The 27817-nt window shown below is 50.3% G+C and overlaps 1 protein-coding gene across 1 annotated transcript in view; it reads right to left on the bottom strand.

The window, feature by feature from the left end:
• Positions 1-1531: 1531 nt before the first annotated feature.
• Positions 1532-27817, bottom strand: part of ADAMTS17 (ADAM metallopeptidase with thrombospondin type 1 motif 17) — a 367353-nt gene continuing 341067 nt past the window's right edge. The window contains exons 21-23 of the mRNA XM_007990567.3: positions 24686-24838; positions 6068-6245; positions 1532-4580 (exon numbers count right to left, since the gene is read on the bottom strand). Coding sequence (XP_007988758.3) covers positions 4420-4580; positions 6068-6245; positions 24686-24838 — 492 coding nt within the window. The 3' untranslated portion in view covers positions 1532-4419. The remainder of the gene's footprint in view (positions 4581-6067; positions 6246-24685; positions 24839-27817) is intronic.

Here is a 27817-nt window from a genome sequence, read left to right as displayed (position 1 = left end):
AGTGAACAAACCCACAGAGGACATCCTGACCTTTCTCTCTTCGGGGTTCTGCTCCTCTGGCTCATTCCCAGCTCTGTGCATCTCCAGGCTTCTCTGCCCTGTGGGGCTGTGGGCTCCTGAGTAGGACTTCTGTTCCTTTGCGTTCTCTGCGGTTCTAGGAAGTGCTTGGTCCCTGACAGATGCCCACTCAACACTTGCTGATGGAGAGCTTGTCAATTTCATCTAACAAACCGGAATCACTGAGCCATCCAGGAATCGAAGCAGAACATGAAGAAATTCCATGCAAACAGGGCTGTTAAAAGCCAACCCGCCAGAGAGGGCAGAACGGAGGAAGGACGAGAGGGTTCCATGTCCTGGAGGCAGGTGGGCGATGGTTCTCAAGAATTAACACAAACCACGGGTTTTCCAGTGACCAGGGGGCTGTGGGCAGTATGTTGTCTGTCAAATTACTTATTTCGTTAGTGAGATTTCTGGGTGCTACTCCATTTTTCTTTTCTTAGATAGGGTCTTGCTGTGTTGTCCAGGCTGGAGTACAGTGGCACAATCACAGCTCACTGCAGCCTCCAACTACTGGGCTCGAGTGATGTTCCTGCCTCAGCCTCCTGAGTAGCTGGGAGGGACTACAGGAGTATGCCACCACACCCAGCTAACTTTAGTAGACAGGGGTCTCACTATTTTGCCCAGGCTGATCAACTCTTGGCCTCAAGTGATCCTCCCGTGTCAACTTCCCAAAGTTCTGGGATTACAGGTGTGAGCTGCTGTGCCTGGCCTGCTTTAGTCTTAATAAAGGGCTCTAAGGTTGTGGGTGTGGAGGTTTCTCCTGACTCTGGGAGGAGATGGACTCCCCATCCCTGTAAGCTGTGACATGTGTGTTCCATGTCAGGCCCAGATGGCATCCAAATGGCTATGGTTGTTCCCACTGTGGTGGTGGTGTGGCACCCCTGTCCTGTCCGCAGTGCTGGGGGATGTGTGGGGCCGTGACTTGCTGTCACATCTGCTGGCGGAGGGAAGCTGTGAAGGCTGTTGGCAGGGTTGTGGGGTGGGGGTAGCGGGTGGAGAGTTGAGCATGGCTCTCCGGCCAGCATGGCCAGGGCCTGCACTCTGCAGCACAGGTCTTGGAGCCTGGGCTGCTCTGCCAGTGAAGTGGCTGCTCTACATCAGATGCACAGGCTCCCAGCACAACTGTCAGACCCTCATGTCCCCACCCAGGGTTTTGCAACCACAAAGGGATGAGGCCAGGACTGAATGATTTGTTAGCACTCGCTCATGGAGATGCAGCCATCCCTCAGAACTGCATTTCCCAGTGACCTCTGACACCAACCCCAGCTGTGGCCAGCAGGCTCCCCGCAGCCAAGTCCCTGGCAAGCCAGGTGACTGCCATAGTGGGGAAGAACACAGCCTCCCCGTCAGCCCTGAGGACTGGCTTTCATCTTTTACTTCACAGACAGCTTAAAACCGTTATGGAAAAACATTTTATTACACATATTCAACTTGCTTCCAATGAAATGATTAATTTTTCATGTATAATGGCATCCAATGTTTGTCTTCTGTTTTTTTTTTTTCCTTTCAAAACCAGCACCAAAAAGAAAGTAAAACAAAAATACCATGGGTACAGTATGTAATGCAAGTTAACTAATGGAAAATATATACATTTGACTCTGAAATGAAAAAAGAACAATAGTATTGCCATTGAGGCTCTTTTCCTGCATTCTGATCATATCAAGCCATGGTCAACTGAGAGGGTTTCATTTTGCACCAATAAAAATAGCACCATAGGATCGTGAGGCTCTAGTTAGTAACACGTGTGCAAGCACAAAGGTACAGTACTTGAGGGACAGTACAGGGTGTTGTTAACAATACAGAGACATCACTGCTGTGATCAGAGTCTAGTGGAACAAGAATGTCATGATGGTTTCACTGAAATCACTGCTCGTGCCACGAACAGGAAGGCAGGCTGGTGGATTTTAAGATAAGCTAAAAGGCTGGGCACGGTCGCTCACTCCTGTAATCCCAGCACTTTGGGAGGCCGAGACAGGTGGATCACAAGGTCAGGAGAATGAGACCATCCTGGCTAACACGGTGAAACCCCGTCTCTACTAAAAATACAAAAAAGTAGCCGGGTGTGGTGGCGGGCACCTGTAGTCCCAGCTACTCGGGAGGCTGAGGCAGGAGAATGGCGTGAACCCGGGAGGCGGAGCTTGCAGTGAGCCGAGATCGCGCCACTGCACTCCAGCCTGGGTGACAGAGCGAGACTCCATCTCAAAAAAAAACAAAAAAAACAAAAAAAGATGAGCTAAAAGAGCTCCAAAGATGCGGACTTTAGGGGAACTAATGGGGGTGTCTGACAATAACCCAATCAATCCTTTTCATTCTGAGGGTGTGGGGCCCTTGCCAGGGTGACCAGGGGGCATATTTAGAGGCCCAGGGCCCATGCAGGAGTCCAAGCTAAGGCTTCCTTAGTGAGCTAGCTCAGCTCTGCTCCTTGGCTGCAAAAGTCTAAATGTCTTTTGGTGAATTAACAGTTCATTTGGGGATGAAGGAAATGGAATCTCAGCTCCCCCCAAATTTTGAGGGCTTTGTGAAAACGGGAATTCAGGGGAGTCTGCTGGTGGCCAGGCCTGAGGGGGGGAGGACAGTGTTCTGCACAGGCCCCGGGGTGAGGGTGGGCCGCTCCCTCCTGACACTCTCAGTTCTTTCCACAGAGCACCCACGGAAGTTTCTCAACACTTCTCGTTGATTCAAGTGGAAGTGAGTAAATTCCCTGACATCCCTACCGCTTCTCTGCCTCTGGGGTAGTCCGAACACAAACACAGCTCGTCAGACAGGGTGGAGAAGACAGAGAGGTTTCTTTCTGATTTAAGCTAACTCTACTGTTGTGACATCTAACAAAACAAAACACAGAAACACAGCACCAATAAATCAAGAAGCACTGGGAGATGATCCCATGGAAATTAGTCCAAGTGAGATCTTCTGTCTGAAATCAGGGAGGAGGTGTGTTTCTTACGGTAACATCCTAGAACATAAGCACCCATGAAATGCCCACCAAGTTGGTGAGCAAAACAGGCGTCCTGGCATCTAGGGTCTCTGTTTCCAGCCTTCCCGGCCTCCTTGCAGGCAGAGTTCTACCATCCTTTGTGTTCTCAAAGAGGCCACTCTGGTCATCTGCTACCAGGCGTGAGGGGGCTGCAGGAGGGAAGGACCTTCATCATGCATCATCCTTGCCCTACCAAGATGGGTCAGTGATGACAGGCGTGATAATGGCTACCACAAAGTCTGGGCTACAGGAAGGCTCAGTGGGTGTGCAGCAGTGCGGGCCAGATGGCGTTCCTCCCCTGGTCCTGCCACATCAGGCTGCTCCGTGCCAGGATAGAGCCGTCAGGCCTTGCTCTATACATGCTAGGCCTGGGTTTTTGTCCTCAGAGGTCCCAAATGTCATCTTCAGATAAATGGCCAAGGTTGGTAGAAAGCCACTGGCATGTGGTACAGCATCTCTAAGGTGCAAAGCTTTAGGAAGTGCGGGCCAGAGTGGATGCTCCCGGAAGGTGGGGCAGGTGCCCATCTGCCCCAACGAAGATGGCCCAAGCTTACCTTTGCCTTAGGCAGCAACCCCATCACCACAATTACCGTTTCCCATTTCACAGCACCTTGAAGAAAGGCCCTTCTGTTTCCCTACATGGTGGACAGCAGAGCTCTGAAAATTAGATGCTTCCCCAAACCCAGACTGTCTTGGAACATTCTTCCCATGTGGGTGGTGTGAACTGCGTGGCACTGTTGTCCTCGCTGGCATACATAGTTTACACTCTCAGGGACGAGACTTCCAAGGCAACACTTAGGATTTAGAGACTCTGTTGTCAGAGACAGGCATGGAAGCAATGTCCTGGTTCTCATGTGGTCAAGAAGGTAGATGAAGAGAAAACATGGGCTCAGCAGCCCGGCCCTCTCCAGAGAAGCCATGGGTAGAGGCTCACCAACACCTGCCCCTCCCTCCAGGGTGTCGCCGGCTTTCAGAATAAAGCCTCTTCTAACATGTCTGGTTTTGGGGATGTTTCCTCCATGATACACCAAGCACTGGGAATTCAAATGTCGAAAGCGAGCCAAGACAGGAACACTAAATGGTGTCTCTCTCTTGACGGTCGTCTGCCAGAGGTGCTTCCCTTCGAGGTACCTGGAATCCTAGAAATGAAAGTTATTTTGTGACTCATGCCTCCTTTTTCCTCACTGTCGAGAGCCATCCAGTGGCTGTTAACAATATATTAAGTACAGAAGCTTTAATGGCAAACGTCAAGTCCACACTCATGCTCTATGCAGTTGTATTCTTGTGGTAGCCTTGTGGGGGCATGGTCGCAAGGCTGGGACGCTTGGGGGTGGGCGGGTTTCAGACCTCGAGTCTGAGCCTTGAGCGACCCCCGGGGCTGCGCGTCACGAGCTTGGCAGTGGCTGGCGCATCTTGTTTGCATAGAAGTCCCTACAGGTCTGGCAGCAGCGCTGGTACCACCGCATGTCCTGGCAGAGGTTCTTTTCTCGGATGACCCGGCAATACACCGTCCACTGGTCTCGCGTGCATTTGTAGGTCAGAGCAGCTAAGGCGACAAAAGAGAGAGAACACCCAGAGTCAGGGATGGCCTAGGCATGTCCTGATACACGCCCAGGGAGGGCTTGTGGTCCCACCATCTGGGCTCCCTCACCCTTGTGCACATGTCAACCCTATGCACTGATTAGGCCATGCCTCCTCCCAGGGCACTGGGGGTGTCACTTTCTGTCACAGGGACGCACCCTTGCATCCAAACCCAACCACATGATGGCGTGGTGGTCTGGCTGCCTCTCCAGGGAAGAGGGCACAGGCCACCTTGCTTCCAAGCTAAGTGGCACTTACTGTTGTTTTGTGGCTGAGGGTACCATTATTGTAGGCATTTATAAAACAGGATGACATGGAACAGTGAACATCAAAGGACCCCAAAAAGCATGAGGTCCAAGACATACAAGTGGCCCAAATATCCTTCAGGGTCTTGATTGTACAGAGAGAAGGCCCTGCTTGAGGGTGGTCTCTGGAAGTCACCAAGCAGGCCCGTGCTTGCAAAAGTCACAACTATACTTCTGCCAGCCCAAAGGCCTCCCCTGGAACAAAGATGCTACAAATCCCCTGCATTTCAGTGAGTTTCCAGCCTCAGGTAGGAAAATATTTCTCAGGGACTTCTATTTAGCAAAACAGAAACTCTGTTAAAAGGAATTGTATCATTGTTGTGTATGTGTTGAGACAGAGTCTCACTCTGTCGCCCAGGTTGGAGTGCAGTGGTGCAATCTCGGCTCACTACAGCCTCTGCCTTCTGGGTTCGAGCGATTCTCCTGCCTCAGCCACCTGAGTAGTGGGGACTACAGGCACGTGCCACCACGCCTGGCTACTTTTTGTATTTTTAATAGAGACAGGGTTACACTGTGTTGGTCAGGCTGGTCTTGAGCTTCTGACCTCAGGGATCCACCCATCTTGGCCTCCCAAAGTGCTGGGATTTACAGGCATGTGCCACCACACCTGGCCAGATCTTTAAGTGCTCCTCGTCTCCTCGCATCACCACTGACCTGGGTCATGAACTGGTAAGAGGCCAGGTTCTGAGCACCCAGGGCCAAACCACGCACACAGTCTGCAGCCCTCCACCACACCTGTCTGCCGCTCGAGCATCAGCCTGGGGTGTGCCCCACGTGTGCATCCTCACGGCATCATGAAGGATGTCCCTGGAGCTTTCATTTCTAGAAAGAAGCACTTACCTTCACATTCCTCATGCACAGGAAACCTACAATGTCTGCGGAACATTCTTCTGTGTTGGGCAAAAGGGTGAGGGGGATGCTCAGGGGCCTGTGTTTGAGACAGCAGTAAGCAAACATCACTTCCACAACAGGGAATGGAATTCCATCTCTGAAACCTCTTCTACAGAACTGACAAATGTCAGCCTTATGTGACAAGTGAGGCCCAAGAAGGGGGCTTTCTAGCTGAGAGAACCTCACCATCAGGGAGGACTCACTGGGCAGGAGACACAGCAGCCCCCGGGGAACCAGGGCCAGTGAAGACACTCACCAAGGCGGGGGGAGGTGATGGTGTTGGCGTTGATCCTGTCGTTGCAGACCTCCTGGTAGCACTGTCTGTAGGGGGCAGGCTTCGAGAGGGCGGGGCACTCGCTGCCGTGGCGCCCTGTGACCTTGTGCATGCACTGCACCACCCGGGACTGCAGGCCCTTCCCGCAGGTCGATGAGCACTGCGGAGACAGGACAGCCTGAGTGGGGGCTGACACGATGGCCTTACAATGCGGCTCCCCCTGGGCTGGGGCATATGTCATGCCCAGGCACTTGCAATCATTCAGGGCAAAAACAGCAGCTGCCTGATGGAAGACTTTCAAGATGTTATGGAATGCATGTTTGTGTCTCTGCAAAATGCAGATGTTGGAGCCATGGAGGTGGGGGCTTTGGGAGGTGAGTAGGGTTAGCTGTCATGAGGGTGGAGCCTCCACGCTGGGAACAGTGTGAGAAGGGAAAGAGGCCCAAGCTCACTCACTCTCCACCATGAGAGGATACGGTGGTCTGTACATCAGGAGGAGGGTCTTCACCAGACACCGGATTTGTTAGCACCTTGATTTTGACCCTCCACCTCCAGAACTGTAAGGAATTAAACGTTTAGGCCACCCAGGCTTTGGTACTTGGTAACAACAGCCAGGGAGACTTAGATGTGAGACACCTGCTGAAATACTACCTCCTGCTAGCTGCTTTCCACCGCTCGCCTCTGCTCCACGCTCTGAAGTTTCTGAGATGGTGAGCGGCATGGCTTGGTGGCCCCCAGGAAGGACTGGGCCTGATGACCACAGAGGTCTCCCCAGCACTATCTGCTGCAGGAGGCTCTGGGGCCTTTGCCCAGTCGTGGGCATGGAGAAGAGCCCGGTAATGACTGGGGCTGAATTTCCCACAAGCCTGGAGGACTGGGGCTTAGAATTAAGTAAAAGAAAACGAAGTACAACCTTTCTTGCATACCAGAGTCACGCACTAACATGTGGCTGACAGTGTTCATTTAGACACACATCCCTGGCTGCTGGTGTCTCCAGCCCTAGCATGAGGAGGTGGTGTGTTCACTAAAACCAGGTCAACGAAGTTGAGCAGAGGCCCCCAAATTCCCAAGGAGTGGACCTGGTAAGACTTTGCTCTCTGGTTCTGTTCTCCGTCCCTCCTCTTCACTTTTTTTTTTTTTGAGATGGAGTCTTGCTCTGTCACCCAGGCTGGAGTGCAGTGGCACAATCTCTGCTCACTGCAACCTCCACCTCCCTGGTTAAAGCGATTCCCCTGCCTTAGCCTTCTGAGTAGCTGGGATTATAGGCACTCGCCACCACACCCAGCTAACTTTTTTGTATTTTTAGTAGAGACAAGGTTTCACCATGTTGGCCGGACTGGTCTTGAACTCCTGACCTCAGGCAATCTACCTGCCTCAGCCTCCCAACGTGCTGGGATTATAAGAGTGAGCCACCGTGCCTGGCCTTTCTTCACACTCTAAAGCATTTCCCAGGCAGCAACTGGCCATGTATCTGAGTCCTCTACTCAGATCCTGCTCTTGAGCTTTTTGGCCCTTGCTTTCTCCCAGGAGCCCTTGGAACAGTCTCTTCTCCCTTACATTGGCCTCTTCCCAGGAAGACAGCCAGGTCCATGAATATACTTTCTGTCTGGTGTCCACCAGAGCCCACACAACCCCTGATTTACAGGGTTCTGAGAGCACTCAGAAAAACCAGGTCGGCAGCCCAGTCGGAGTTAGTAATGGCACCGTGGGGTGGAGAGAGGGGAGCAGGGCCTGGAGCAGCCTTGTTCTCTGAATGCCACACGTGGTGAGGGAGGCAGGTGCCCTGCAGGTCCTGTGCTTCCCATGTCCTCACTCTTGGTCCTGACCCTGGCCTTGTTGGAGAAAGGACCTTCCTGGGGGCCATGCGGAGTCTCTAGACACAGGCCGAGTGGGAGGCGGTGGTGTCCCATCTGTGCCTGGGGGGGCTGTCTGCTCCCAGGAGGGGTTTCTGCAAGCCAGACAGATTCCTCAGCTGCCTTGCCTGACAAGCAGGTTCATGTTTTGTGTGTCTTTTTTCACTTTAGAATGATAAACATTCAGAGCGAATGTTGCTCTAAAGGGGCACTGGTTTTTTCAGCTCACAAAGGAGGTGTGAAAACCACAAGCAGCTCCCTTGCGGGCCCCCGGCATGTTCAAACTGGAACCCGGGCTCTGACCCAACAGGCCAGGCCAGCCCTAGGGCCTCCACTTCATGCCTTGTTCCTTTCTTAGATCAACCCTTCGGAGGCTGCTTATGACCTTACAAATACATACATTACACATGCGGATTTCAGGGCTCCATCCCAGACCCAGCAGTCAGCATCAGGCACATGGAAGTTTGAGGAGTGCTGAGGTTGAGGGATGAAGTCGCACAAGGAGGTTCCAGCCTTGAACACAGGACAGGCACTATAGCAACGTGACTCTTGCCCTGTTGGCATTGGGGGCACCTTGGAGGAAGCTGGCTGCACACTGGGATTTACTGCATGGAGCTACCTGGTGAGCTTTGAAAAATCCCACACCAATACAATCAGATGGTGGAGGAGGTCCCAGGACTGAGGGCTCAGTGTGTTTAAAGTTCTCCAAGTGGTTACAATGGGCATTCAGAACCAAGACCCTCTGACTTAACCTGAACCTCCCTGCAGGGCCCTGTGGAGAATGCAAAGAGCTCTCTTTTCTTCCTGTTAAGGAGTAGTTGCGTCTTTGCACACACAAATACATATAGCTAAGCAAGAACAACATCCAGGCGCAGCTCTGACTGCAGTTTATAGCCAGATGACAGGTATGCCTGAAGGTAAGGGAGCAAAGGCTTTCAGTCAAAATTATTTTTAGAGGCCAGGCACAGTGGCTCACGCGTGTAATCCCAGCACATTGGGAGGCTACGGCTGGCGGATCATGAGGTCAGTAGTTCGAGACCAGCCTGGCCAACATAGTGAAACTCTGTCTCTACTAAAAATACAAAAATTAGCCAGGCATGGTGGTGTGCACCTGTAATCCCATCTACTCGGGAGGCGGAGGTAGGAAAATCGCTTGAACTCGGGAAGTGAAGGTTGTGGTGAGCCGAGATGGCGCCACTGCACTCTTGCCTGGGCAACAGAGCGAGGCTCCGTCTCAAAAAAAAAAAAAAAAAAAAAATCACTTATGAAAGCAATCTGGTAAGTAGTTGTACCCAGAAACTGAGAGTCCACACAAACGTGGTGGATGAAGGAAAAGGCCAGTGTTCCCAGTGCACAACAAAGCCACAGAGCCGAAAGCTAAATGCAGAGAAAAGTCATGCCAATCCCCTGCAAAACCATGCAACCTGTCCACGGACAGCAGGACACAGACTGAAAAAGGGCAGCATTTGAGTGAAGTCAGATATGACCATGTGTCCTCTGAAAAACCGACAGGTGACTCAAAGTGGAGCTGGGTGACGATGAGACCAAGATTGCAATCACTAGGTTGCACCATACAAAACTGCTTATATTCACCTGTTTTGACCTCAATGCATCCATTTCGTAAGGGCTCCATTTTATAACACACTAAAGAAAATAGTAGAGTCCTGGAGCAAGATGGCCGAATAGGAACAGCTCCAGCCTCCAGCTCCCAGCGCGAGCAACACAGAAGACGGGTGATTTCTGCATTTTCAACTGAGGTACCGGGTTCATCTCATTGGGGGTGCCGGACAATTGGTGCTGGTCTGGGGGTGCAGCCCAACCAGTGAGACCTGAAGCAGGGAAAGGCATCGCCTCACCTGGGAAGCACAAGGGGGAAGGGAATCCCTTTTCCTAGCCAAGGGAAACTGAGACACACAACACCTGGAAAATCGGGCAACTCCCACCCTAATACTGCGCTTTACCAAGGGTATAGCAAATGGCACACCAGGAAATTATATCCCACACCTGGCCGGGAGGGTCCCATGCCCACGGAGCCTCCCTCATTGCTAGCACAGCAGTCTGAGATCTAACTGCAAGGCAGCAGCAAGGCTGGGGGAGGGTCGCCCACCATTGCTGAGGCTTAAGTAGGTAAACAAAGCCTCCAGGAAGCTTGAACTGGGTGGAGCCCACTGCAGCTCAAGAGGATGTGGAGAAATAGGAACACTTTTACACGGTTGGTGGGATTGTAAACTAGTTCAACCATTGTGGAAAACAGTATGGTGATTCCTCAAGGATCTAGAACTAGAAATACCATTTGACCCAGCCATCCCATTACTGGGTATATACCCAAAGGATTATAAATCATGCTGCTATAAAGACACATGCACATGTATGTTTACTGCGGCACTATTCACAATAGCAAAGACTTGGAATCAACCCAAATGTCCATCAGTGACAGACTGGATTAAGAAAATGTGGCACATGTACACCATGGAATATGATGGGAATTGAACAATGAGATCACTTGGACTCTGGAAGGGGAACATCACACACCAGGGCCTATTATGGGGAGGGGGGAAGGGGGAGGGATGGCATTGGGAGTTATACCTGATGTAAATGATGAGTTGATGGGTGCTGACGAGTTGATGGGTGCAGCACACCAACATGGCACATGTATACATATGTGACAAACCTGCACGTTGTGCACATGTACCCTAGAACTTAAAGTATAATAAAAAGAAAATGTGGCACATATACACCATGGAATACTATGCAGCCATAAAAAAGGATGAGTTCATGTCCTTTGCAGGGACATGGATGAAGCTGGAAACCATTATTCACAGAAACTATCACAAGGACAGAAAACCAAACACCGCATGTTTTCACTCATAGGTAGGAACTGAACAATGAGAGAACACTTGGACATAGGGTGGGGGAGCATCGCATACTGGGGGGCCTGCCAGGGGGTGGGGGATTGGGGGAGGGATAGCATTGGGAGAAATGCCTAATGTGGATGACAAGTTGATGGGTGCAGCAAACCAACATGGCACATGTATACCTATGTAACAAATCTCTACGTTGTGCGCATGTACCCTAGAACTTAAAGTATAATAAAAGAAAAAATAAAAGATAAAAAAAAGAAAATAGTAACATTTCTAAATTTGAATGTTTATAATGCATAACTTTAAATATGAATGTGTAACTACATCAATACATTACTTAATGGTAGGCATTTAATGAGTCCACTTATACCACTAGAGACTTTTATATCTAAATGGGTTATGTAATTTAAAAGAAACCCTGCTTCCTGGGAAAATGGGCTTACCATATAATCAGGGTTCATTTCTGTGAATTGGCACGTATGAGGCCCACTTAAGAACAGCGGGCCGGACACGGTGGCTCACACCTGTAATCCCAGCATTTTGGGGGGCTGCGGTGGGCAGATCCCCTGAGGCCAGGAGTTCGAGACCAGCCTGGCCCACATGGAGAAACCCTGTCTCTACTAAAAATATAAAAATTAGCTGGGCATAGTGGTGAGCGCCTGTAATCCCAGCTATTTGGGAGGCTGAGACAGGAGAATCACTTCAACCCAGGAGGCAGAGGTTGCAGTGAGCCGAGATCATGGCACTGCACTCCAGCTTGGATGACAGAGCAAGACTCTGTTTCAAAAAAAGAAAAAAAAAAAAAAAAAAAAGGATACACCTGCTGACTGCTGACCTGCAGGCAACACCAATATCCCTTTTCTCTTCAGATCTTTCCTTGGGCCATTGGCCACAGTGCCACCTCTACTGCAAAACATGTACCCAGGAGGGAAAGCCAGGCATCTTCCTATTTCTTCCCAGAGAGAGGAGCACGAGGTGGGGGGCTGTTGGATTTCTGGGGAGGAAACTGCACAGATGGATGGAGGAGCCCACCTCACTCCCCTGCATCTCTTGAGGAGGTGCCCTACCAGCTGGGGAGTCAGCTCCACTGAATCACTGCTGTTAAGGGGCTCAGTCCTGCAGGAGTGCCAGGAAGGGCTTCCGTTTCCCCTGTGAGTATTGCTACTATGTATGTGAAAATCACACAAGGGCAAGGGCTTCACCCTGTGGGTCTATTAAAACCAAGTGCGGCCTTGGCAAGGTTTCTGCCTGGAAATGATCAATGACCATCATGAAACTCAGGCATTTAGGGTGACCTTGCAGACAGATGTCCCCTCTGAAAGGTCTTAGTCTTGTGCAGCCTGCTCTGGGGCTGAGGGGAAAAGGCTGGCATGTGGCACGTCTCCAGCATATGCAGGTGGTGTGCCTGCTCTTCCCAAGGGATCCCTCATAGGCCTCCACGGCAGCGTGGAACATTCCACAACAATCCTCACGGCTGATGCCGGCCACTGAGGTTGGCAGGGGTCCATGTCTTGCTCAAAGTTGCAGAGGTAGGAGTGGCAAGTGGTCCAGCGACCCCCATCTCATGGACTGAATTCCATCCTCCTATGTGAATAAGAGGTTGTACTGAATGGAGCTTTATTGGAAGTGGGAATCAAAGAACCAGGTCACTGCCCATCTCCACCATTTACTCATTATCTTTCCTAGCCTGGGTCACTGGCTTTTAATTTTCCAGTCTATAAATAGAACTGCTCCATGAGATCATGGAAGGGTGTCTCCAAAGTCCTTCAACAGGGACAGGTGTCTGTTCTCACTGTTCACTAGTGTCGCCATGAGGCAGGGCCAGGTCAGGGCCAGGCGGGAGGTGGTTTTGAGGGCAGGTGGTCCCAAGGGCTCTGCCCCTTGTAGGCATTTTACTCTCATCAGAATTAGGGTTTGCTTAATTCTAGCTGGAGTCCTAGTGGGCGCTGTTCACACAGCTGTGGGCTATGGGTGGCTCTGGCTCACCTGGAAGAATTTTTGAGAATTTTGGGGTGTTTGCTTAACTGCCTGGAGCTGTGTCTGGGCCAGTCCCCTAGAGGATGCTTCCATATGTTGGGTGAGAAGACAAGTTACAAAGTGGCATGTACAGAAGCCACCCCGTTTTTAATATAGATGTGTGTGTACCTATGTAACAGTTTGGAAGACAAACCATTATGAAAATTTACCATGTCAGCATATGGTTTCTGGGACTAATTTTCCTTTTAGTGTGCTCTATAGTAAGAACTGCTTTTATAATTAAAAATAAAACTGGAGAATTCTGCCAATGACTCTTTGGTGTAACCTGCTGGTGGCCCACGATCCTAACCAGCTGCATTTTCATTTGAGTTGAGGTGATGCCAGGCCTGCCCTGGCCTAAAATCCACAGGTATATACTCTCCTTAACCAGAGTTTTGATGGAGAGGCTGTTCGGTGTGGGGCACCAGGGGGAAGGGGGGCCTATTGGCATGCTACATCCCCACTTACTAGCTGTGTGACCTCAGGTAAATGACTTAACCTCTCTGAGCCTCAGTTTATTTGCAGCATGAGGATAATAAACTCTTGTTTATAGAATTGTCTCCTGGAGTAGAGGCAGTGTGGAACAGGAGCCTAGCGGGGGGTCTCAGAGTGGAGCTCAACAAATCCTGCTGTTATTATTCTCAATAGCAAATGCACAGCCAAGAGCACAGACAGCTGGCCAGGGAGCTCTTGGAGCCCAGCAAGGCACACTGCGTCACCTGGCCCACTCCCTTAGCACTCCCTGGGCTGCCCTTAGGTCACCAGGCCCTCCACAGGCAGGTGCAGACAGCCCTGTCTGCCTGGCTCCCTGAGTTGATCTGGCAGCCAGACCTCGGGGAGCACAATTAGAGGCTGTTTTGGTCCTGAAGACAAACATGATTCCAGACAGGTCTGAAGGGGTTGCTGTAGAAGGACATCCTCGTAACCTGAGCTGGGCGGTGGTGGGAAGGATAACAGGCACATGGGGTGAATTCCTTCTCTGTTGGCCTCCCCTGAGGCTTCAGCTTTAATTGAACAGTGAGGAGACTGCAGTGTCTCCTGATAGCATCAAACTTGCCCCAAGCATTGCTGTGAAGCCATTTTTTAGGCTTTAATAATCCAAGCAAACAGATCTATAAAAAACATATCTGGTCTTGTTTGAAGCTCTCACTGACAGTCCTTTTGTCAAGGGGCTCATCACATCCACATTTCATGTGGCTTCCCAAGACTCAGGTAACTGAGACAGAAATGGAGGCAGCAATAAATTTAACCGAAAAGCTCCTTGCCAGGAAACCTGAAGTGAGTGGAGCCCCCTCCCCAGCAGGTGCCCACAGCTGTGCATCTGAGCTGGCCACCCGGTGGAGAGGCAGCCTCCGCATCCGCCCACCACCCTTTCCAGGCAGGGAGGGGGTGTCACCGGAAAAACAGTAACAAAATTGTTGATGCGCAAAGGGCAAAAGGTTCATGGCAACAAAGGGAAGAGGTTCAATTTGGATTTACTCTATGCTTTTTTTGTGCAAATTATTTCATGAAGTTACTGTGAAAAAGAGATTTCCTTTTAGGTAGAGTGTCCAGCAAAAAGAGAAAAGATGTTAGGTTCCCCAGACTGATGTGATAGTGAGACACTGTGCAAGCGTTACTAGCTTATTTAATAATAATAGAAACAGCAGTCGCCATCGCAGCAGGGCCCACCTCCTGCCTGTCTGCTGTGTACAGGGCACCGGGCTTAGGTACGAGCTTGTTAATCCTCACACTGACAGCTGCTGTGGCCAGAGCTCAGAACACAGTAGGTGCTCAATAAGTGGTGTCTGCTAGGGATGCGGCACCACCTTTCAGAGAGGCAGAATGTGAGGTTTCAGAATGTCCATGTGAGTCTTCCCAAGCCACACGGCTAGCCTGCCCCTGCCTCCCACCTGCCCGCACCACCCCCGACAGGGAGGAACCAGGTCTCCATCACCCCTACCCTGATGACATCCTTCCCCACAGCGGGATTCCCTTCTCCTAGCTTCTCCCAGCTATAAAATCACAACTGTAAATAACACCAGATCCCAACAGGATGTTTTGAGAATTAGCTAGAGGAGGCTGTAAAGCTCTCAGGAAGAGGAAAACACTCCAGGAATGTCAACTACACGCCTGGGCTGTGGTTCCTGCAGAGTGGCCCAGGCAGGGCTGCCCCCAACGGGCTCCCCCCCACGGGCTCCCCCCACTGGCTTTGGGGTGAGCACAAGCCCAGGATGGGGTGAAATCATGCAAGGCTGAACTCTCAAAGCACAGTGAATGCACCCCCATCCCCACCGAGTGAGTCTCTGAGGGGCCAGCCTGCCTCAGGCTGGTTTTGGATAGCAAAGAAAGAGACAGACAGAATCCTGACAGTAACTGCATTTTCTGCTGAAAAGGTGCTTGGCTGGTGAAATGTCAAAAGCTCTTCAAAAGCATTTTGAACAGATTTCCCCCGGAGACTTGGCATGAGCAAGGAAAACCTCAGAAGCGGTTGAAACCTGAAATAGCAGTGTTAAACGACAGTGAAAATCCCCACTCCCTGTGCCATCGCTGAGAAACAGGAAATGCTTTCATAGACACACACCCCCTCCCACTCCCCCTGCGATGCCTGCTTTTTTCCTGGCAGTCTCAGCTTCAGGTGTCCCTCATTCCTCCGAATTCGCAGCCTGCTGACTTGCACATTGTGGCTGGGACCTTCTAGCCAGGGAACTAGGAGGCTGAGGTGACCCCCGATGGCCTGCAGGGGCCAGGTCGCCTCCAGAGCTCTTGGGGACTGAAGCACAGAGGAGACCACGGGACAGCTCTCATCCTCTTTCCCGGGGCTGGAGCTGTTCCCTGTGGGCAAATTTGCTTCCCATCACCCACTGCAAAAGCTGCAGCGAGACAGCTGCCCCAGGGCATGCCTCCATCACATGTGGGTACTCAACCACAGCACGCACCATTTATGGGGCCTGAACCACACTCGATAGATGGTTCTTCGAATACATAAACATTTTACAGGCCCATATAAGAAATGAGATTCTGATGAGAGACGAGGCTGATGACTGCCCCAGATGGTGACTGTGAAAATGACGATGATCAAAAGCCCCTGCTGGGCATTTCCCCTGTGCCAGCGCTGGGGTGAATGCTATGCTTGGACACCATTCACTCCTCAATCAGCCCTATGAGGGCTACCCCCAGACTCATCTGACGGCGGATGATGCCCACACAAGGTGAGACGGGGACAGCAGCGGGGCTGGGTTGTGAACCTGTGTTGTCTTAACCACCTGCGCTGCTCTGAGGTCAATGACAAAAATAGCACTACTTAGGGATGATGGCTTCTGACTTCCTAGCCATATGCAGGCAGTGATTAGAATCTAGACTGTGGTGGAGACGGGGCGTGGGGTGACCAGGCTCCCCCACTCTCTGATCTCTCACTCCCTGCAAAGTGGCTGCTTTGACAAGGGACAATGAGCAAATGGAGGGATGGCAGGTGGCCCAGGAGATGGAGGCGCTGGCCTTTGGACCATTCAGCATGGCCCTGTGGTCCACCTGACTTCCCTGCAGCCACCCCTCCTGGCAATTTCCTGGGACCTCACTGCTCTTCAGTAAGCTCACTGCTCTCATCTGAGCATGGCCTGGGTCTCGAACTTCTCTCTGTAAAGGACGGATGGCTCAATGGCGGGCTCTGTGGACTCACACACAGTGTTCCACACTAAGGAAGTGTCTGTCCCCACTCCTTTTTGCCCCTGCCCAGAAAAGCACTGAGTTTTGGTCACTGCCTTTCACTGGCTGCTCACATTCCTAGAAGTGATGGCAAATGGAGGATCTACCTCTCTTGATCTGGATGCAGAGTGCTGGCTGCTGCCGTGGCACAGTTTCACATGTCCCAGAAAAGGGCCACAGGGTCCCCAGTGCCTTGTGCACTTGAGTTTTGATGCTCACATATTCTTCAATAAGGACTCAACTTTTAATTTCACAATTAAGGGGAGGCTAAACATGCAGGATCTCCTAGAGGGATAACAGATTTACATTACAGTGTAAATGATTGACTCAAAGCCTTTGGGGGAGCAGATTGTGATGGGCGTGGTGGGCTGAGGAGAGAGCAGACAGATACTTGATTTAATAACAAGCACATGAGCATCTTAGACTCAGCTCCTTCTTGTTTCAAATTCGGAATCAGCCTCCGACATGATATTGCACTTTAAGCCAAGGTGGATTACCAGCCCTGCCATTTTCTAGTTGTGTGACTTTGTGAAGAAAGCCATATCACCACTCTGAGCCTCAGCTTGCTCACCTGTAAAACACGGACTGATGGGTGAGGGTCCAATGACATACCCTGAGTGAAGGTGCTTTGTAAATTCTAAAGCAACAGCAAATGTCACGGGCCAATGTCACTGATCCCAATAAAAGCTGTCTTACCCTCTACCTGCACCCACCCCCAGTTGTGGTTCCCCAGGCAGGGGCTGTCTGGATCCCACAGTGCTGACTTCATACCTGCTCAGTGGGACTTAGCATGGGCCACTATAGCCAGCTCCTTGTCTGTCTCCCTTTAGGCAAGAGTCATTGTCCACTCTTGTACCACCAGCACAGGGTCTGGCACAGAACAGCAACTCCAGATATGCCGGCTGAACTGAAGTGACTTGGCCACATGCCCACAGCAAGTGGGGGCCACAGCTGGGCAGGCAGGCCTTGCCAGCTGGGGTGGGGCGGGTGGGTCAGGCCACACCAAACAAGTGCGGGCCTCAGAGATGGTGTATCCACATTGAAAACTGTAACTACCCTCTTGCATGATACAAGGTTCGTTCATTGCTAAGGTCATAGAACTCGAGCCTGTATCTCCCTGCCTAGAACATAGAGAGGTATCTAACAGCTGGGTTTCTGGGGAACACAACCATACAGCAAAATACACATGAACTCGACCTCAGACTGGTTCTCCCTGACTTCCTCCTAGGGCTCAGAGCACACAGATCCTCGAACATGTACTGCATCATTTGACTCGAAAGGCCTCTGAGAGGCACTGTTATCTCCACATTACAGACAGAAAGAAGGCTGGCTTAGGCTGTGAGGGTGCTCAGAGGCCTTGCAAGTCAGATCAATCCCCTCCACTGCACCAGGGAGTCAACGACCACTTTCTTCTTTTCAGTATAAGTGAACACCGTTCTCTTCCCTTGGTCTATTAAGTCATGGTTTTCTTTAAAAACATCATCCATTATAATCCCTCCAGAATGTGTTTTTCATTGGAAACATCCCATCATTTCAGTGGTGATTAATGCTCAGAAGTCATGCTATCTAGAAAGAAATGAGATTTCCTCCTCCCCCATTTTAAGGGCCCGCCACCCCCAGAGTGGAATACATAGACCCGGCATTCAGTGGGTGGAAACAATGATGGGCATTGTTTTCTGGAAAGAGCTACTATCCCGGGTGGGAAGGCAGCTGCAGGTCATTTTTCAAACATACCAGAGCGATAGGAGTGCTCTAGGCAGGGATGGGAACATGACTTGTGTCCCTCACACATGACCCTGGTTAGGGTTTTGCTGCTGGCCGAGGTCAGGATGAGGGGTAGGGGCAGGAAGAGAGGGGCCCCATCTTCCCTAGGGGCCTGCCTACCTCCCCAAGGCTCTGAGTGGCAGGAGTGCTCAGCCATCCCTGGGCGTCCTCTCCCAGCCAGCACCTGCAGCATGCTCTTGGACTGGCCCGTTCCTCACCTCCCTGGAAACAGTCTCATCTTTCTCAACAGCACCTTGGGGTGAAGTGAGAGGAGACTGCTTGGATGGGGATATCAAAGCTTCCATCTGCTGAAAGAGTCACCTCTTGAGCTCCCTCTATTGCGACATAGTGAGGGGAACACCTGCTTAGCCCAGCACGCTGCTGCTGCAGCAGTTTGCCTCCCAAGGGCTAGAAACTGGACAAGAAATAGAAACTGGAACAACTGGTTACATGAACAACCTTCCACACATACAGTGACACGTGGAGAGTGTTCAGCCTTCTCTCTGCTTTCCTTTTGGGCAATTTGTCTGCTGCCTTCAAATGCCAGCACATGACGAGGTTTGGTGGCTCATTACAGGAAGGAAGCCCTGGGTGACTGGTTTAAAAATGCAGTGGAACCCATGGGTGCAAACATGGCGCCATCTGCAAGCTGGACAGCAAAGATGACACATAAACCACATGGCTAACCCAAACAGTTCAAATCAGACAAAAACGCTGGGGAAGCCTCATCCCATGGAATCTAATTAGAAAGGTCTGGTCTCCAGGGACTGAGGACATGGGCTCCCCACCACCACCCTGGGGAAATGTATTCTTCCCACTTCTCCAGAGAAGGCAGAGAGGGAAAAATGGGCAAGTTTCTCTACCTGGGGGGAGGGTACTGAGGGGCAGGTGGTGTGGGGGATGCCCAGCCCCTAACTCTCCCAGGTGATGGCAGCAGGAGGGAGGGTGGTGAGGTTGACAGTTGGGTCGGGGTCTCTTGGTTCATGTCTATGCAGCCCCCACCAGCATGCTCCTGGTACACCACACACACACACACACACACACACACACACGGTGCCAACTCCAGTTTAATGTCCCTGCGGGCCCTCTCTGCTTGCTAAAACCAACCTTCCCCTAGCTCAGCCTCAGGCTCAGGCTCTGGCTCTGGCTGGGGACCCTTGCTAAGCCCTCTTCATAACAGCTTGGTGCACACAATCAGATGCCATCCAATGCCAGCTCCAGACAGTGGCTGATACAGTTTGGGTGTCTGTCCCCTCCAAATCTCATGCTGAAATGTGTCCCCCAGTGTTGGGGTGGGGCCTGGTGGGAGGTGTTTGGGTCACGGGCGTGGGTCCCTCAGGAATGGCTTGATGTCCTTCCCATGGTCATAAGCGAGTTCTCACTCTGTTAGTTCACCAAGAGCTGGTTATTAAAAAAAAGTCTGGGGCCTCCACCCTCTCTCTCTCTTGCTCCCTCTTTCACCATGTGACATGCCAGCTCCACCTTCTGCTGCAAGTAAAAGCCTCCTGAGGCCTCCCCAGAAGCAGATGCCAGCACTGTGCTTCCTATACAGTCTGCGAAACCATAAGTCAAATAAACCTCTTTATCAATGATCTAGTCTCAGGCATTCCTTTACAGCAATGCACAGTAGATTAACACCGCAACCAAGACGTCACCGAGGCCCTCACATCCTACAAATCCCTCTTGTTCTTACTGCAGTGACAGCTTGTCAAACAGGCTATGGCAAAAGTGGGCACAGTGACTCCAACCCCTCACTCTTCTGAAAGCCTGGAAGTGTTATTCACAGCATGGCTGGTGAAGAGAGGACGGCCAGGCAAAAGGCTCCATCTTACCTGACAGGCATTCCCGGAAGGCTCAAGGTCCTGTCTGGGGAAACTTGCAGTGTCCTTGGCCAGGGAGGGACCCCAAACAGCAGACGAGGGAAGGCTCATGGGCTGAGTGAGCCATGCGATGCATGAGCACCAGGTCCCGGGCAGGACTGCTGAGTGTTATTCCCATCCATCCTTTGGTGGTTTTGTGGCTCCTCGTACCAGGATGGTCAAGGTACTTAAGAAAGCAAAAGTGTCCAGCTAGTCCTCACAACCAGAATGGTCATGCTGAGGAGAGCCAAGCCCTGCAGCCCAAGAACCATCTACTGGATGCCCCTCAGCTTAAAGGCGCCATCATGGTTCCTACCCAATCCCTTCTTGCTTGGGTTCCACCAAACAGCCTGAACACTGAACTGGGTCCAGGAGCTTGGACTCTGCCCGGATGTGGGCGAGGCAGGTAACTGCTCTGAGCCTCCATTCCCTCTTCTGTGCAGCAGGGGTGACAACCTTGGCTAGAGGGGACCAGTGACATGAGGCATGGGGGTACCCCACAAAAAGGAAAGTAGTGTTAGGCGCCCCAACCCCAGATGGGCAGGTGTGGCCCAGGCCTAGAACTGACCACTTCTTGCCTCCGCTCCTTCCCCGGACTCCTGTGGGCACAGGCGCCAACAACAGTACAGGCTACATTTAGGGCGTGGTTGCTAGGACCCTTCCAATTCCCTGATGACAATGACAGCTTTACTCCAGTACACATCTGAACACTTAGTGTCCAATGTTATTCTGCCTGTTACTGTGTTAGGCAGGTCCGCTTCTATATCTTCTGGACTCTCTGTAACCATGTAGGTATAAGGTAATCATCAATTCTTTAGATGATCCTGCACATTTGCCAACGTGCTACTTGGATCAGAACCTAGTCTTTTGATAGCTCACCTATATGTCTCTGGGCTAGAATCAGTGACCTTTTTCAAGCTAGGTCTGGATGTGCTTGGATAGAGAATTTCTCAGTGTTGTCTATAAAAGGCTGGAAGCCCTACTGATAAGACAAGGTTAAGTCAGATCGGAATGGGTTATAACCCTGGGGACTGTGCCCCAAAACCGTGTGACCTTTGGGTGGTGGATTTTGGGCAATGAAATGAAATGGGTTTAGTTGTCAAAGTGCTTAGACACATATATTAACATTCTGAAACCTCTAAGCATCTCTGAGAAACAGGCAGGCCAGTGTTTATGATTCCCATTTCAGAGATAAAGAGACCAAGGAGTCAGAGAGGTTAAGGCACGTAAGTGGAGAGTCAGAGCTGCCATTCAGTCCCTTAATGTCTCTGTTGCATGAGTTCAAGTCCTCAAGGCTCGAAGGCCGGCCTTCCTTCCTTCCTTCCTTCCTTCCTTCCTTCCTTCCTTCCTTCCTTCCTTCCTTCCTTCCTCCCTTCCTTCCCTCTTTCTCTCTTTCTTTCTTTCTTGATGGGGTTTCACTCTCTTGACTGAGCTGGAGTGCAGTGGTGCAATAATGGCTCACTGTAGCCTTGACTTCCCTAGCTCAAGTGATCCTCCTGCCTCAGCCTCCTAAGTAGCTAAGACTACGGACATGTGCCACCACGCCTGGCTATTTTTTTAATTTTGATTTTTATTTTTGTTTGTTTGTTTATTTATTTATTTATTTTGTAGAGACACAGTCTCCCTATGTTGCCCAGGCTGATCTTGAACTTCTGGGTTCGAGCAATCCTCCTGCCTTGGCCTCCCAAAGTGCTGGGACTACAGGTGTGAGCCACGATGCCCAGCCAAAGCACATGTATCTTTTGTGAGAGCTTTGAAGTTAAGTTTCTCTGCCAGCGTAAGATACAACCTGGCAGCTCCATATTAAGCTTTATTAGCATCCAAGTAACTGTGTGGCATCCCTGTTTGGTTTTGGGGAAACGGGACTGACAGCCGCAGTTCTGTTGCCTTGGTCAGATGTTTTGATCAGGGAGTAAATAGGAAGGAGGTGTTTTAGGTCCTTCTCAAATTCACTGTTATCCAGAATAATAGTGCACCTTAGCACTACCAGGCAAACAGGGAATTGGGAAATTTGGCTTTTTTTTTTTTTTTTTCACTCAAAGGGTTTGGAGAAATTTGTGTTCTGACTTAGGCTGATGGGAAGGTGGTAGCATTTCTGCAGGGATCAGATTCTGATAAGTTTTGCCTTCCAATGGAAAAACCATTTTTCCTTTCGTAAAGCAGAGGCAGAAGCAAAATTACCTGCCTGAGCCATGTTGCCACATTTTCATAGCAAAGCCAAAACCTAAATGTTCAGGTGAAATTTCAGAAATAACACTGCACATCTACAACCATCTGATCTCTGATAAACCTGACAAAAACAAGCAATGGGGAAAGAATTCCCTATTTAATAAATGGTGTTGGGAAAACTGGCTAGCCATATGCAAAAAGCTGAAACTGGACCTCTTCCTTACATCTTATATAAAAAATAACTCAAGATGGATTAAAGACTTAAACCTAAGACCTAAAATCATAAAAATCCTGGAAGAAAACTTAGGCAATGCCACTCAGGACATAGGCATGGGCAAAGACTTCATGATTAAACACCAAAAGCAATGACAACAAAAACCAAAATTGACAAATGGGATCTAATTAAACTAAAGAACTTCTGCACAGCAAAACAAAACTAGCATCAGAGTGAACAGGTAACCTACAGAATGGGAAAAAAATTTGCAATCTATCCATATGACAAAGGGCTAATATCTAGAATCTACAAAGAACCTTAAACAAATTTACAAGAAAAAAACAAACAACCCCATCAAAAAGTAGGCGAAGGATATGAACAGACACTTCTCAAAAGAAGACATTTATGCAGCCAATAAACATGAAAAAAAAGCTCATCATCACTGGTCATTAGAGAAATGCAAATCAAAACCACAATGAGATATCATCTCACGCCAGTTAGAAAGGTGATCATCATAAAATCAGAAAACAACATGCTGGAGAGGATGTGGAGAATACAGGAATGCTTTTACACTGTTGGTGGGACTGTAAATTAGTTCAACCATTGTGGAAGACAGTGTGGTGATTCCTTAAGGATCTAGAACCAGAAATACCATTTGACCCAGCAATCCCTTTACTGGGTATATCCCCAAAGGATTATAAATCATTCTACTATAAAGACACGTGCACATATATGTTTACTGTGGGACTGTTCACAATAGCAAAGACCTTGGAATCAACCCAAATGCCCATCAATGATACACTGGGTAAAGAAAATGTGGCTGGCACACATATACCATGGAATACTATGTAGCCACACAAAAGAATTAGTTCATGTCCTTTGCAGGGACATGGATGAAGCTGGAAACCATCATCCTCAGCAAACTAACACAGGAATAGAAAATCAAACACTGCATGTTCTCACTCATAAGTGGGAGTCGAACAATGGGAAAACGTGGACACAGGGAGGGGAACATCACACACCAGGGCCTGTTGCGGGGCGGGGGACTAGGGAAAGGAGAACATTAGGACAAATACCTAATGCATGCGGGACTTAAAACCTAGATGGTGGGTTGATGGGTGCAGCAAACCACCATGGCACATGTATACTTATGTAACAAACCTGCACATTCTCCCATGTACCTCAGAACTTAAAGAATAATAAAAAAAACTGTCTAAAGTGAAGATAATGAACATTCAGCTCAAGTAAACATTTTTTTCACACAAGGAACATATTGGCAGTCAATCATGTGATTAGAATATGCATTAAAATGTTGGAAAAAAATGCTAGCCATTAATTCCAACATGTTTAAGATACTGTGTAGGCTGAGCAAAAACCAATGGCTCTAGGTCAGCAGTTTGCAATTTTTGAGTGAAGAGATATCAGGAGAAGCAAGCAGGAGTTTTTCAGTTGCTAAGACCATACAGAAAGACAAACATGGTCTATGCTTACAGGAGGCGTAGTACAGATTTTGTGAAAAGACTCAAGAAAACCCACTAGAAGGTTCTTACAGGTGGGCAGTGGTGCTCACCTTGGTCCCCAGAAAACAGGAATCATTCAAATGTATCAGATGAATGAAAAAAGAGGGGTTAAACAACAAATCATTTTTTTACTTGGAGAAACATTCAATGGCCCTTTATTCACCCTTGGTCTTCAGAGTGCTGACCCCACAGCTCTGTGATACCCCTCCCTGCTCCCACCTCAAGGCCCCCTGCCCTGTCTGTCCCTGCATCTCCAGGCCCTTGCCCAGGGGTCCTAGGAGTGAATGGAAGTGATATTTGCCCCAAGTGTCCCCATGGCAGGAGGCTGGGGCCTGCCGGCCCACTGCACAGCATGGCAAGCCTGGCATCCAGGGCATGGGCATCCTGCCTTGGGCTGCGTTTGGGTTCCTTCTGCATGCATGTGAAGCAGTGGGGTTCTCCCAGTGAGCCCCAAGGGGCAGTGCTGGTGCGGCCTGTGGGAGAAGCAGGGGAGGAAGCACATGGGGTCTTGGGTAGTGGCAGCGGGTGGAAGGAAAGTGAATGTGCCTAGTTACGCTGGGACTGCCGTGTGGAATTGGGACCCATCACAAGAGCTGAGCTCCCGACCCTCGAGTCCCCTGCACTGGGGCACAGAAAGAAATGCCAGCAGGCTGCTCTCACCGTAGACCAGTCCCCGGTTTTCCACTCATAGCAGCCTGAGTAGTCCTCGCAGGCCTCCTCGGCTCTCGGCCTGGTGGATGCATCGCATTTCCCTTGTGAGTTGGTGCACGCCACAGTCCGTTTCCGCACCCCTTTTCCACAGTTGGCAGAACACTGCAAGACACGATTCGAATATTTAATCCAGTTCCAATTTGATTCAAGTTCATCAGCAGCTATTAACTCCCTCCGAGGTGCCAGGTGTAGGATGATGCAAAGACGAAAACCCACACTTCTGTCCTCAAAAAGCTCACGGGCTACAGGGTCTTATGCACATGGTCCCAGCTGGGGCCCCAGCCAAGTGGCCAGTGTTGGGGAAGGGACCCAGGAATCAGGAGTGGGAAGAACCTGGGGTACTCGTAAGGTCACATGAGGGGAGTGGAATTCAGTGGCCACTTGTCAGGTCCAAAAGCTTAAGGCAATACATGAGCTCAAACGGCAGGTGTGTGATGGAGCCATGAGTGCTGCAGGGAACAGGGGCCAGTTGGAGCAAGGTGAGGCCCTGAAGCTGAGTCCCAGGCTCCAGACCTTCCCAGATGGCCTCCAGGTGCACGTGCTTTGCTTGGGCCAGCCTGGGACAAAGACCTCGATCCAGCCAGGATGAGGAGGAGGCAGAAAGAGGAAAAGCCGCAGGTGACTTTCTTGTGAGGCAGGTGGAAAGCCTTCGCAGAGAGCTCCAGTGAATGTTTTAACGCAGACACCAAGAATGGTCACAGAGGCATGTCCCCTGTGGTAGTTTACTTACTTGCGGGAGACCTGGCAAGGGGCAGTGGGGAGGGGACCTGGGCAGGGCCTGTGGGTGATGAATGATGTGCACACCCTCCAGAGTTCAGGATTCCCAGCAGCAAGAAGGTGTGAAGAGACAGAGGGCGTGACAGGGTGTCAGCACAGCAGATGGGTGCTCTGGGGTGCATCTGGAGCCTGTTCCTGACATGCCCACCACAGATCTTGGGGAGGGACGGTGCCTGGGCTGGCAAGAGCACTTACCATCTCCAAAAGCAAAGCAGAAGGAAGCCCAGGCAGAGCTGACCCATAGCCTCGGGAGGACAAAACTCACAAACAAGTTGGCCCTGGGAGCCCTGTCCCTGACACAGGCGTAAACACATAACTTGGAAAGATGGTGTGCAGAAGGCTGGATTCTGCTAAGGCGGTCTCATACCTGCTCACTTTACCAAAAACATGGCAGGCTACAGCAGTGACTTTCTTGAGTTATAACAAACTCAACTTTAAAAAGTTCTAGGCCAAATTCAGTAGTTCACACTCATAATTCCAGCACTTTGGGAGGCTGAGGTGGGAGGCTCACTTGAGGCCAGGAGTTCAAGACCAGCCTGGGCAACACAGAGACCCCCATCTCTAAAGAAAAAAAAAAATCCCACTGTGTCCACTGGAAAAAAAGGTACATAAAGGATAAATGTTAATCCTGATATTTTTTATTAACATTTATCCCAAAATATGATCTAGCTTTCTCTCTCTTTTTTTTTTTTTTTTTTTTTTTTTTGAGATAGAGTCTCGCTGTGTCACTCAGGCTGGAGTGCAGTGGTGCAATCTTGGCTCACTGCAAGCTCCTGGGTTCAAGTAATTCTCCTGCCTCAGCCTCCTGAGTAGCTGGGACTACAGGCGCATGCCACCATGCCTGGCAGATTTTTGTATTTTTAGTAGAGATGGGATTTCACCATGTTGGCCAGGATGGTCTCGATCTCCTGAACTCATGATCCACCCGCCTTGGCCTCCCAAAGTGCTGGGATTACAGGTGTGAGCCACCACGCCCAGCCTCTCTTTCTTATGAATTCAATTAAGCTCTTTGTCTAAAGATCCTATGAGGTTTTCTTTCAAGGCTAATTTAGGCTGGTTTGAAATACACATGCTTCAGAACTGGCTGCAATGTCCCCTTAGGGAGTGGAGAGAGTTGCTGTGTGTGGAGTGTGGAGCTGGTTTAAAGGGTCCTCAGATGCCAGGGGTCAGTCCATGGTGGGCTTTGCATGCAGGAGCAGGGGCAGGAGCCCCGGGGCACTGTACTGGAGGGCTACCCCTTGCTTCTCTGTGTGGCAAGGTTTCCTGACCATTTCAGCAACTCTGTCCTCACTGTGTGACTTGTGGGCTACCCCTGGCACCAGCACCCACACAACTTACTCCTCTGCAACCAGGAGCCCATGCACCATTTCTGCCTAAGTTCACTGTTGCCTGGTCTTTACTTTGCATTCCTCGCCCCTTCCCCTTGAATTTCAAGCTCTGAACATCCAGCCTATTTCTTAATCAAACCCTGACCCTTAACTAAACTCTGACCAGCAACCTATTTTCTTTCTGAAGCCTTTGTCTGAGCGGTGCCGCAGGCTGCTGAGGTCAGCTCCAGCTCCAAAGGGGCCTAGGAGGGTGCCCTTCAGTCTCTCTGCTTTCCATCACGGGCGGGGCCTGCAAGCTGAGGACAGGAGAAATTCACTACCTTTTCCTTCCCTCTGGATATCTGATCCTTCTTCTAATAAAGTCGGGAAGAAGCTGGGGGGTAGGTAGTGAGAGCAATCAACACAGCTGGTTGGATAAAAGTGACCACGTCAACAAAAACTCTCCCTCAAGGAACTGAAACCCATTTGCTTCCAGCAGAAGACAGACTCACTTTGGGACTTCAGTACTTGGGAAGCGGCAGAAGTACCAGCTTCGCGAGCCTCCCGTGGGGAATGATTTGATTCCAAGTTAAATGTTCAGATGAAAGCGTTTTGCTCAAGCCTGGGCTAAACCAGAGTTAGGCTGACTGGTGTGATGCTCGTTCGGGATTAGGATTAGGTGTGCACATAGATACAGACACAGAGAAATTTATTTAAATCTTGCTCCCACTGTCTTACATTTTCCAAATGCAGAGATCTTCAGTGCTGTAATGATAATTGATGATGTCAGGCTTGGTGGGGAGGCATTTTTTTCCCCCCATAAAAAGAGTCTGAGTTTTTTTTTTTTTTTTTTTTTTTGAGACAGAGTTTCGTTCTTGTTGCCCAGGCTGGAGTGCAATGGAGCAATCTTGGCTCACTGCAACCTCTGCCTCCCGGGTTCAAGTGATTCTCCTGCCTCAACCTCCCAAGTAGGTGGGATTACAGGAGTGTGCCACCA

This window comes from Chlorocebus sabaeus, chromosome 29 (assembly GCF_047675955.1).
Source record: "Chlorocebus sabaeus isolate Y175 chromosome 29, mChlSab1.0.hap1, whole genome shotgun sequence".
NCBI classification, from domain to species: domain Eukaryota; kingdom Metazoa; phylum Chordata; class Mammalia; order Primates; family Cercopithecidae; genus Chlorocebus; species Chlorocebus sabaeus.
The sequence above is the reverse complement of the archived record's forward strand: the minus strand, read 5'-3'. Positions and strand labels throughout refer to the sequence as shown.